Genomic DNA, 12691 nt, shown 5'->3' with positions numbered 1-12691 from the left:
CCTTTGGGCCTAAATGTTTTTCATTTACTCAAGAAAAGGGATGTGGACTGTAACTTAGGAGATAAGTGACTTTTTTTGGAGAGGGATGCGATTTTGCTGAGAACGGGAAAAGGAGAAATGATAGAGGTATTTAGAACCGGTGGCCAGTGGTGTCCTTTCTGAGGTCGTGATGTTTAGGCAGGTCAGGACCAACAAGAAGCAGGCCGCTGTATAAGGATGGGGAGGAAGAGCAGGCCAGGCAAGAGGCATTAGCTTGTGCAAAGGCCCTGAGGCCGATGGGCTTTACATGTTCCAGGAAGAGAGGGACGAGCCATGTGGCTGGAACACCAGGAGGAGTTAGGAGGTTGACAAAAGGAACAGCCAACACCCAGCAAAGCCATCCAGACCTTTCCTGCCATCCTTTTTTGTTTACTTCACTGAGGTGTCTTCCTGTCCCCAGATGCCCCATCTGCTTCTGTTAAAGTCTGACCCTCACACTTCTGAGCTCTGCCTTCCTCCCCCGTCTCTACTCAGAGGCATCTGAGGACATCTCCACACCAGGACAGCCGCCAGAGATGCTGGCAGCTACAGCCAGGTTCTTAGAAAACTTGAATGAGTCCAAGTTCAAGTCCTCACTTGGCCACCAACCGTGGTTAATGGCACTGGCTATGCTACTTAATATCTCTACAGCCACTGTTCTCTCCATAGAGATGGGGATGAGAATAGCATTTCTGGGAAGATGAAGTGAGATAACATATGTCAGCATTTGCCATTATATCTGACACATAGCAGGTGCCCAGAAAAAAAAAAAAATAACAGTATGTTCTTACTTTTGATGATTACTTTTTCCACTACTGCAAGAGGTCATGTGATGAAAGAATCAAGAATTCCACCATGGCCTGCCTGATGTTGCTCAGTGGTTGAGCGTGGGCCCATGAACCAGGAGGTCACAGTTCCATTCCTGATCGGGGCACATGTCCAGGTTGCAGGCTCAATCCCCAGTAGGGGATGTGCAGGAGGCAGCTGATTGATGTTTCTCTCATCAGTTTTTCTATCTCTCCATACGTTTCCCTTCCTCTCTCTAAAATCAATTTTTTATTTCAAAAAATTTTTAAAAGAGAGTCCCACCATGTAGCTGTCTTCTTCGCTCCTCATTTTAAGGTACTGTGTTTGGATCCTCTGTCTTGGTCTACTTGATGCTTGTCTATGGAGCCTGACACATGAGTTGTCACAATCTACAAACACAGGTACTGGGTCCCATCAGCTTAGGGGCTTGTCCTCATGGCTGGTAGAGCAGTGCCTGAAGCTGGGCCAGTCAGCAGTGCATGAAGTGACTTGTAGGTAGACCTGAGAGTCGAGTCCTGAAAAAGACAGGGGGGCCACACTAAGGGAAGCCAGCCCCCACTAGGCATGCCTCTGCCCCGTCATCCTTCCACGCTTCCCTTAACACTCAGCCTCTTTGGAGGAGAGACAGACATTGTGCTGAGCTTTAATGAGGGATAATCCAGGTGCACTTTGCTACAGGCCTGGCTGGAGGCAGAAGGAAATTCGTGGGCCCTCACGAGTGAGCCACCACTGCCGGTCGGCACTGGATGAAACAGAGACTCCATGGCAATGTGGCTTCAAGCAGCTCTCGCTCGCACATACTGCTTCCCTGCAAACCTACCCACAGCTGAACGTGCCCTGCCATCTGAGGTAGAATCCACATCCAACATCCGTGGGAGATGTCAGCATTTATTGCTTCTCCCACCCACCTTGACCCTCAGCAGCAGATGGTCCAGATAGCAGTCGAGTTACTTTTCCCCTCTCCTGGGGTCCTGGGCTCAGGAATAACATCTTCCTGAAGGGCATGAGTCTGCCCTTGCCCTTGCCCTCGTTGGCAGGTGTGTATCGGAGTGGCTTCCAGAAACATCTCTGCTGCACACGCCCTGCCTGTGGGCGCCTTCGCTTCTGGGACAGTGACAGGCCCACACCATGGTCCAACCTCCTCTGTTCTCTTCCAGCTCCTCTGGAAACCAGCTATCTTAATTACCATTCCTCCTCCGTCTCTGCCCAGAAGGAGCAAGGGGGGGTGAGGGAGTTATAATTGGATCAAATATTTGCTGTGGTTTATTTCTCTGCCTCTCAAGTGCTCGTAAAAGTTGCATTTTCATGTCACTTTTGGGGATGACTGATGACTCAAAGGCACAGCCCTCACAATGCATGCCAACGAAGGCCAAGGAAAATGAGAGAACTTTGGGGGAAAGGGGTTTATTTGGGGTTCTGTGTTTAGTGCCAAGTCGAGAGAGACAAGCTGCCTTGGGAAAGACCTCCTCCCGCAGCCAGCCCGTGCGCACATACCCCCCTTACTGGGATTTGATCACATGCCCCTAATCCTCGTTCAGGGCTTCTGCGCATCTCTTAGGCAGAATGTACTATGGAGCAACCTTCTTAGTCAACCAAGCACAGCCCGGTCCCCTGAGCATCCCGTATCCAGGACTGAGCCTGATGAGGCTCTGAAGCAGAGGTGACAGATGTCCCTGGAACTAAGCCTGAGCGATCAATCCCTAGTGCAGGGACATAGAGAAGGAACTCTGGCCAGGGCCTGAGCTTTTGGAAAATGGCCTCCTTTGAGTGTCTGCCAGGCCGCCAAGTAAGCTGGCCAGGTCGCCGTCTAGGCATCCAGGCAAGCTGAGGCTCCCCTGGACCAGATGGCCTCTGTGCTAACCAGCTTCTCACTGCGCTCCTGCTCCCCTGCCCTGGAAGGTCCTCTCTGTGTTTGGCCAGGCAGATCCTCCTTGTGTTTCTAGCCTCCAGCCCTTCCCCAGGTTACAGCAGCTGTAACTGATGCTGGTTGGTACGTGTTAACCTACAAATAGAGTAACAATAGATTCCAAACCAGAGCACTTTCTAGAACAGTGGTTCTCAATCTTTCTAATGCCATGATCCTTTAATACAGTTTCTCATGTTGTGGTGACCCCCAACTATAAAATTATTTTTGTTGCTACTTCATAACTGTAATTTTGCTACTATTATGAATTGTAATGTAAATATCTGTGCTTTCCAATGGTCTTAGGCGACCCCTGTGAAAGGGTCATTCAACCCCTGAATGGGTCGCAACCCACAGGTTGAGAACCGCTATTCCAGAGTGAAAGAAGGATCAGGAGTTGTGAACTGGGATGGTCCTGAGTGAACTGGGCGAACTAGACTCCCCACACATAATAGGTTGGAACTTGACCAACAAAGGATGCTACCATTCCTTCCTGGGGGTTCTCTTGCCACCCCATAAGAAATGGATTCGATGCTGGGGCTGATTACAATCTCAGGGAGTGAACAGGGAAGGAAGAGAAGCAAGAGGTCAATATCTGGGAAGGTTCTGCTGAAATAACAAATAAACTTCAACATCCCAGTGGCTTAATTTAGTAAGTGTTCCTTGCTCGCTTGTGTTACAATTTCAGGCTCTCCTCCAATTGTTGATTCTAGGGTCCTGTGTTGTGGCGCCTATATCTTGGGCTTTAAAAGTGCTCTGTAGGGGACTGACTGCCTGGAATGTTGAACTGAGTACATCCCACAGCTCACATCCCATTAGCTGGAGCACCATCACATCCTTCCATCTGGTGGCAAGGAGGCTGGAAAGGAGCCAGACCTGATACGGACAGTGACAGGCAATCGCTGCCACAGTGGTCACAATGGAACAGAGTCAAAGGAGGAAAGGAAGGAAGACAAGGGAACTAGCCAAGAGATCCCAAAGGAAGAAAGCCTAGGTTGTCCATTGTCCTATTGGTATCTGGAAAAGTGAGGTCGTAACAACCTTAGGAAGTCACCTCTCAAATTTCGATGATATATATGAATACACAAACACCTTGGGCCACGGTGTCCCAGAGGCATGTTCCGCACTGGGTGGTGTGTTAACCCCGGCTTGCTGACTGTAACACTACCCTTTGCTCTCTCAAGAAAGCCCATGAGAAATTAGAAAATTAAAGAACAAGTCTTTCTTATTGAATCCAATCCAACTTCGTTTCTTTTCAGGGGAATTTGTTGACAAATTCTGTGTTTCATTTGTTCAATATCTAACAAATATTTATTCATCAGACTCCACTGGAGATCCATTAGATACAGCAGTGAATTATAATCATGATAGCAGGAACTTTTAAGGCATGCTTAGCTGTGGTTTGATATATATATATGAATAGACACTATTATTGGCCCCATATTAAAGGTAAGGAGACTGAGACGCAGAGAATTTAAATGGCTTGGGCCAGTGTCACAGAAGTCACTGGCAGAGCTTGTATTCTAACCCAGGCAGACTAGCTCTGAAGTCCCCACTCTTCACTATGGTATCATGCAGATCCAATCCCTGCTGTCCTGGAGTTTGCATTCTTCTGAGGAGACTGACAGTAGACATAAAAACAAATTATATCAGTATAGAGGGTAGTGAGTGCTTTGAAAACAATTAAGCACAATAAAAGGACACGTGCTAGGGACGCAGCAGCCACCATATCATCACAGCCCATGCTCTGGGCAAGAGCCACCGGCTCATGGTCCCTCTTTCAATGAAAACTGCCCTCCATGCTTCTGTGGCGGGATGCTGAAGGGCCGGCCAGAATAAATGTCCTCCCTCTCCTCTGACAAATGCCTCTTCCCGGGGTAATTGGATTGGTGGGACAGCCAGCACTGCCACGAGCCCTAAGCCATTTCTGTGCCCCTTGTCCTGTCAAGAGATGACAGATGCCCAAATTAATAATGAGCAATGACCCACACATGTAATCACCTTCCCCCAACGTTTCCTCACGGGGGTGATATCCCGGCCCCCAGATGAAGTATATTCTTCTCACCTCGGCGCCGAGGCAGTTACGCTCATTCCTCTGGCTGACAGCAATTTGTGGGCATAGGTCCTGGTAGTCGGACATTGACGAGGTTGCTAAGGAACAAATGTTTTGGTTACAAAGGCCTCCGAAAGCAGCATCGCTTTGTCATATCACTTCACATCATTTATTTTGTCCCTTTAAGACAACCATGACCAATGGGATATGGGTCTGAGGGAAGCTAAATATACTTGCTTCCTGAGAAACGGGGGAAATTTCCACTCCCCAAGCAATGACTATCCAACCCCCCATGTGTAAAAAAACAAGGATCATGAGCTTCTCTTCTATTATTATGATTTGCAAGTAAGTGACTCATAATCACGAGGTACTTAATTAAATGGTTATTATTGCCCAGGCATTGCCCTAAGCATTACGTCATGTCATCCTTATAGCAACCCAGAAAGGTGGGTGTTCGTGTTCCCTCATAAGCAAACCAGGAAGAAGGTAAAAGTAGGTTTGCCTAACTTCAAACAGTAGCAGATGGCAGAGTCAGAATTCAAACCCAGGTTTGCCTGATGCCAACCTCTTTGAATTTAGGATTATAGGCTCTTTTAGTTTCAGTGATCACATTGCAGATGAGAAGGCCAGCAATTCTGATGATGGGGAAGTCACATTAGTAGGCGCCTGGAGTTTCGTTCTATGAAGTTTGTAGAAGGGTTCCAGTTGATGTCTGTAACCTACAAAAACCCTTTTCATGGAGGGGAAGTGGTGAGATGGAGCTTCACCCCCCATGGTGGTTTTTATCTGCTACAGTTTGAATGTCTTCTGAGAGTCACCGTGCAAATGACTTTTTTGGTTGCAGCGATTTTGAAGGTGTTCACAAGATTAGTCCATTTCTACCCCGGGTCTCACCGATTTTCTTGTCAACAAGAAAGAAACCCTGATGTCCTCTTTGCCTTTTCTTTCATCCTGTCTGCCCAGCCCATGCTCAAACGCTGTCCTCTCTGCCTTAGAAATGTTTCTTCTTGCCCTAACCAGTTTGACTTCTCTGGACCTCAGTTTTCTTGTCTGTAAAAGAAGATAGAAACAGCATCTATCTTATATGGTTTTTGCAAGAATGGAATTAGATTATGATGGGAGATTCTAACATGTATTTTGTGTTTGCTCTGTGCCAGGCACTGTTCTAATTATCTTTTTCCGCCCAACCTGTGTTGTTTAGTGGTTGAGCATTGACCTATGAACCAGGAGGTTAGGGTTTGATTCCCAGTCAGGTATCGATAATATGCCCAGGGTACAGGCTTAATCCCCAGCAGGGGGGTGTGCAGGAGGCAGCCAATCAATGATCCTTTCTCATAATTGATGTTCCGATCTCTCTCTCTCTCCTTTTTCCCTCCTCTCTCTGAAATCAATCAAAACATATTCATTATTTTCTTCCTCGCAACAATATCAGTACTATGATTTTCCCAGGTTTGTAGGTGGAGAAAGAGCTGGAAGACAGGGAGGGGGTGGAGAAAAAAGATGATAAAAATGAAGAAGAAATCAAAATGTTGTGTTTTAAAGCTTTGGGGATTTTAAAACTGTAGAAAAGAGATTGTGACCGTTAATAATACAACTATTAGCAGCAACTATAAGTATAGCAAACGGCAAGGGTTACTACAACACTTATGACTCATTTTACTGGAGGAGCTCATAGTTAAATGTACTGGGAAGTATGTCTCAGGTAACTGATGGAGTGGGAGGGGGAGGGATCACAGGACTGGGTTTGCTCTGTGTGTCACACGTATCACTCTCTTCTTCTCCTAGTATGACTTCATGGAGCGCCTGGACGGGAAGGAGAAGTGGAGTGTGGTCGAGTCGCCCAGGGAACGCCGGAGCATACAGACCCTGGTTCAAAACGAGGCCGTGTTTGTGCAGTACCTGGACGTGGGCTTGTGGCACCTAGCCTTCTACAATGATGGCAAAGACAAGGAGATGGTTTCCTTCAACACTGTCGTCTTAGGTAGGTCAGGCCTCCCCGAGGTGATGTGCCATGGAGGGGAGGAGGGCAAGTTCTGAGCTTCTCTATAGAGGAGTCATCTTCCAGGGTGGTTCCTGCTGAGTGGAGGACAATAATAGAATCCTTGATGTCAGCCTCAGACTATCACCCACCTCAAATGAGCCCCAACTGAAATAGGAATGCCGTCTAAATCCTGAGAGATTCACCGTGAATCCCAAGGATTCTGTGTGGCGGAGACCTTGGGTCAGACCACCTGGCCCAGGTCCTGGCTGCATGACACAGGCAGGTTACTGGACTGCTGGGAGCCTCAGTTTCCCCATGTGGAACAGAACCACTAGAGCCCGCCTCACAAGACTGTTGTGAGGACTAAATGAGATGAACATATAAATCTCAAATATTGACCACGTCAGCTCAATTTCTCTTAAAAATCAAGGAAAACTTGCCCTGGCTGGGTGGCATGTGGGGGGCAACCAATCAATGTTTCTGTCTCGCATCAATGTATCTTTCTCTCTTCCCCACTCCCTCCCTTCCACTCCTCTCTCTCTCTCTCCCCCACTTCCCCACCCCCCCATTCTTTCTCTTTAAAGTCAATAAAAATATATCCTCGGGTGAGGTTAAAAAGAAATCAAGGAAAGCTCAAAACAAAAAGCTTAAAAAAATAAAAAATATAAATAAATCAGGGGAAAGACAGATATAAGAAAAAAAATCATGACTTTGTTCCCAAGTAGGTAAATATCAAAATGCTTTCATTAAATACTTGTTATTTGGGGCTTATTTTAGCCCTGCTTTTGATTAGGTATCAAAGGAAAAGCTAAGATTTTTATACAAATTTTGTTCTTATATGTGCATACAAACCCTACATGGGCCATTAGTTTGAGATTTCATAAAGTTTTCTAGGGCAAACCCTAAGCATTTTAACAATCAAATAAGCTACAGATATTTTTATGAAAGTTATTTTGTCATTAGGTTTTAATATTCTTATTAATGATAATAAGTGGTCCCGGGTAGGAACTTGCTGAATCAGAGCAGGTTGTAGACCCATTCCACAGAGGAATAAACTGAGGTTCAGATGACTGAGTCCCTCAAGGCCCCAGGATGTGAAAATGGTAGAAATGGCATGGGCTTCTAGGCTTTGCCCTTTGCCTTTCTGCAGCACTTTGTTGTTTCAACAGCATCTGGTTGTGGATTTGAAGGGTCACTAGAGATGCCCCAATAACGTGGTTTCATGAGGAAAGATCTGGTCGATCCAGGATTAGATCCGTTTGTCTTTCCCACATCCTCCCTAAAACAGTCACTTGCCTCCTGGGCCTCAGTTTTGTTTGCGAAGAGGTAGTGAGCAAGTCCCCCAAGGGCAGATGATGTGACATCGTGTATGGAACACACCAGGGATGGAGCTGGCCATCCCTAAATGAGAGCTGATGGTGGGGACACCTTATACAACTAGCTGTTTCTCTATTGACTGCATTTGAAGAACTGCTCTACCAGCCTCAGGATTTCTCTGAGGGCCTCCCTGGTTCTTGAAAGATCTACGTTAGCGAATCTGAAAGTCTTCATCAGAATGATACAAAATCTGATGGGATTGAAATTCATCCTCAGTCCCTCTGCTCAGGAAAGATTGGTCCCATCAGGGCAGCCAAATGCTCCAAAGCAGGAATTGGCACACCAGAGCCCACAGGCTGAGCCTGGCCCTCAGCCTGTTTTTACAAATAAAGTTTTATTGGAGCACAGCCATGTTCATCTGTTTATATATTGTCTGTGGCAGCTAAAACGACAGAGCAGTTGCCGCAGTGGCAGTTTGGCTCACAAAGCCCAAATATTTACTCTATGTCCCGTTCCAGAAAAACAATGCCAACCCCTGCCCTAAAGTAACAGCGCACACTTTGTGTGACCAAAGTCCACAGAGAAGTCACCCACAGTCAGGGGAGATTTCCGGCATCAGGTTTAGTACCCGACGGGGGAAATGCAAAAGGATGAAAACCAGCTCGAAAAGAAAGACACTTGGCAACGTCAAACTCATTTGAGATGTTGAGATTGAAAAAAAAAACAAAAAACAAAAAAAAAAAAACAAAGATATACAGCTTAGGAACAGGAGAAATGATATCCCTTTTGTCACCTTGTGTTTGGACTCAGTAACGGTACAAATCACGCCCTGCAGCTGGCTTAGTTGGCTTAGCTGGCTTAATTGGCTTATTAACCACAAGCACTTGGTTAATAACAAAAAACAACCACCACACAGGGTACCAGCCCCTGGATCAGGCCCTGTGTGGGAACTATCTCCAACAGCCCATGGCCTCACCATTGAGAGGTGCTGCCAATATTCTTCGTTCTAGATGAGAAAGCCAAGACCCCGAGAAGTTAAACAGCTTGCCCAAGGTCGCACACAGTTGGTAAGAGGTGGAGTCAGGATTCGAACTCTCCAGAGCCTGTGCTCTTAACCACTGGATTGTTTTGAGTTCCAGCCAAAGAAATCCCTTTCCCCCTGCACAGAAAGTTTTCTGGGGGTCAGATTATCTAATAACAGCTTCTGCTCCCCAACTCCCTTATCCACATAGACCCAGGCATTGCCGTGGTGGGGTGCCCTTCCCTCACACCATTGCCCTCCCCTGCCTGCCCGTCAGAGCCAGAGGAATTCTCTCATCAGGACAGCAGCTCAAAGAGAGAGGAAGGCAAAGGTAATCGGCCTAATAGTTAGGCAGACACCTCAATACAGCAATGATAGTGATTGGCTCTCAACACGGGGCAAAGAACAGTTTTATTTGGTTCGGAGGGTCTCCCACAAGTATCTGTTATGAGAATGTTCTCCATCAAGAGCAGCCAGGAGCGCTGAGAGTCCGGTGATGGGAACAGAAGGGCAAGTGTTAGCCGGTGTCAACCAGCCGTCACTCTAAATAGACCTCTGACTTGGGAAAGTGTTGGGATGCATTTTGGAGAGAAGCGGCCTGCTGTCGGGAGAGCGTGTCATCTCAGGGGCAACAGGGACGCACTCTTGACACGCAGTGTGTGTTTAGGGAAGCCTGTGGTCGTGTGTGAGATCCCACTGCCCTGGCTTCCTCCCAGTGCCTGCCATTGTCTCCTCCGAAAACCTTCACCAAGTGGACAGAAAGGAAAGCTGATAATGTGGGCAGTCATACTTTGTTTTGGGGTGGAAAAGGGCCCCAAGAGGGTGGGTTCCCTTTATATTCCAGCCTTAATGTGTTTCCCTCAAAAACTGGAGAAGTGCTTGAGATAGATGATCATGAGAAAATTACATGAAAACTACTCTTTATTACAGTTTTCACTTCTTTTGGATTCTTCCACCCTCCTATGTGCCCATATGCACACACGTGCATGCACACGCCCAATCTGACTGCTGTTGACCAAGGACCAAACATGGAGGGTATCCAAGTGAGCACTTTCGACCTGGTGTCTTTCTTAGGGAGCTTGATGAGAAAAGACAGGGACTGAAAGAGGCAATTATAAGAGTTTAGGAACCACTGGGGTAGGCACATAACCCGGATTGAGGGAAGTAAGGAAGGAAGACGCTCAGGAGCTAAACGTTTGCTAAGCTGGGACTGAGGGATGCATGCCTCAGGTAGAGAGCAAGGCAGGCCCTGCAGCCCAGCCGGAGTCTGTGCAAAGACCTCAGGCCTTGTGCACGGGACTGTCGTGGCCATGAGCTCCCTGGACCATCACTGCTTTACCTCTGAAGTTATTTGGTTTCAGAAAGGGGCCCTTTGGCTTCAGCAATGTCAGTTTTCACCAAAGCATCCCAGGCCCTGATACGCCATGAGAACCAATCCCTGCCTCGCTGCAGGAGTGACTTCTTAAAACACAAGCTGGATGGTGCCCTTCCCACGTTGAAAACTTCGCATCTGTTCCCATCGGACCCAGAATAAAATCCAGCAGAGCCACTTGGACTACAACAGCTGGGAAGGGACATGCTGCAGAAAGCCCTACCACGTGGTTTGGTTTTGCAGGGCAGAGTGGGAATTTCCATTCAAAGGAAAAACCTCCTTTGCCATTCTAGGCAACTCCAGCAGGAGCAATTAGACTTGAATCTTCTGTACTGTATCACCAGATCCATGTCCCCAGTTCCCCACGGGCTGCGTCAGGTCAACGTTTGGGCACAGTGGCCTGTATGTTTTATTTCATCACCTTAGTAATTTGGAACCTGGAAGTCTATTTATTTCCATTTAAAGTGAAATGAGGTCATAATAATCTTAAAAGAATATGTATGTTTCTGTACAGCTCTGAATCAATGTGAAAATGTTCCAAGTGACCCCTTTGAAGGCATTACTTGAGAGTACAGATAGAAAGATAAACCATGGAATCAGACGGCTGTGTAGGTCAAAACAAACATGACCTCATTGATTTTCATGAAAAATCAGATCCACAAAAGTTGGGCATAAAGGGGCTATTGGAGAACCCAAAACTTGCCACTTAATGAATCCCAAGATCATGCCTAAATGGATCAATCTCACATAGGAAGGTTCTTCCCTTGCTGAAATCCCTTACAAAGGGAATTTTTTACTCTACAAACCTGAGGTGAGGAACAACTGCTGTCCTGTGGACAATCACCCTCCATACTGAGGTGATGCCCGCTGTCCGTTCAGCTCTCAGAGTGGCTGGATGATACAGGCTGGGGGAGGGAGGGCTCAGAGTGTTTAAAACTTAATATTCAAACCTGGGAAATGTCAGATTTTATATGCAGATAAGTAGTTTATTCTGAAAAAGCCAAAGCAGCAGCAAAATTAGCCCCGCATTCCCGCATGGGTCAGTCAGATGGACAGCCAGCGGTGGTTACGTCCATGCATCGCTCAAGTTGCCCTAGTCCCCACCCACCCCTATTCGCTTCCTTCACTCACGCTCCTCTCTACTGGTCCCCTGAGGTGGCTGTCACTGGCCTTTAAAATGGTAGGCAGCTGCTTATTAAATTGCTTCACCAGCAAGTGGAGAAAAAGGTAACAGCTAAACTTCTCTCTCTCTCTCTCTCTCTCTCTCTCTCTCTCTCTCTCTCTCTCTCTCTCTCTCTCTCTCTCTCTCAGATTCAGTGCAGGACTGTCCACGTAACTGCCACGGGAACGGCGAATGCGTGTCCGGGCTGTGTCACTGCTTCCCAGGATTCCTAGGGGCAGACTGTGCCAAAGGTACTTACCCCTATTTCCCTGCTGGGGTTGAAAAACAGAACACGGGCTTCTCGGAGGGGAGGGGAAGAGAGAAGGGGCACCCAAGCGGCCTTCCACCGAATCCCACTGGGACGTCTGGTAAGCCCATGTGTGCTAGAAGCCCTAGCCCCTTGGCAAAGAGTAGGGCTTGATTTACGACAATTGGCCAATATACCTATAGGAGCAGGGCAGTTATCCTTGGCACCCAGGTGTGCTGAGAAGAAAGATTTGCTGAAAATGAGATGCTTGGATTTCCTGTAAAAGCAGAAGTGAATTACCATCACTCCCTTCTTATAATCATTAGCTTCTATGTAATGGAAGATTAAGCTTCTCAGGGTTAGTAAATTTCATTCATTCTGGCCAGCTATGCTCTTAATCTAGGAAGTGCTATTTATCTTGGTGGAATCGGTTTTAAATTGTATTATTAATTCATCTATGCTGCTTTGCACAGGATTGCTGGGGCCCTGGGATTCTTGGGGGGGGAAGATAATAAAAGAAAGAAAACGACTCTCACAGCAACAGGGGGCTTAGGGGCTGCATACCTGCTTGCAAGAGACCTTGAGCGTGACCTTCAAGTGGCGCAATCAGACACAAGGGGAGCGGAGAGCAGAGCTTCTCACGCTTTTTAGACAGGGAGCATCCACGTGTGCATATACTAGATATATGCAACAAAAACATTGAAAGAAAACTTTCACAGCTTTTTTTTGTTTGTTTTCATCTTTATTGTTGTATTAAATAGTACCTTTTCCCCCCTACCATACTTTATTAAAAAATATATAGATAGATAG

The 12691-nt window shown here is 46.9% G+C and overlaps 1 protein-coding gene across 8 annotated transcripts in view; it reads left to right on the top strand.

The window, feature by feature from the left end:
* The window catches only part of TENM2 (teneurin transmembrane protein 2), an 867288-nt gene that overhangs the window by 710394 nt on the left and 144203 nt on the right, over positions 1 to 12691 (top strand). For all 8 annotated transcript variants that reach the window (XM_045577000.1, XM_045576998.1, XM_045576997.1 and 5 more), the window contains 2 exons: positions 6567 to 6762; positions 11784 to 11885. In XM_045577000.1, coding sequence (XP_045432956.1) covers positions 6567 to 6762; positions 11784 to 11885 — 298 coding nt within the window. The remainder of the gene's footprint in view (positions 1 to 6566; positions 6763 to 11783; positions 11886 to 12691) is intronic.

Source organism: Pipistrellus kuhlii, unplaced genomic scaffold (genome assembly GCF_014108245.1).
Source record: "Pipistrellus kuhlii isolate mPipKuh1 unplaced genomic scaffold, mPipKuh1.p scaffold_m20_p_8, whole genome shotgun sequence".
In the NCBI taxonomy this organism is placed as follows: domain Eukaryota; kingdom Metazoa; phylum Chordata; class Mammalia; order Chiroptera; family Vespertilionidae; genus Pipistrellus; species Pipistrellus kuhlii.
Note: the sequence above shows the minus strand (reverse complement) of the source record. Positions and strands in the feature narration are given on the sequence as shown.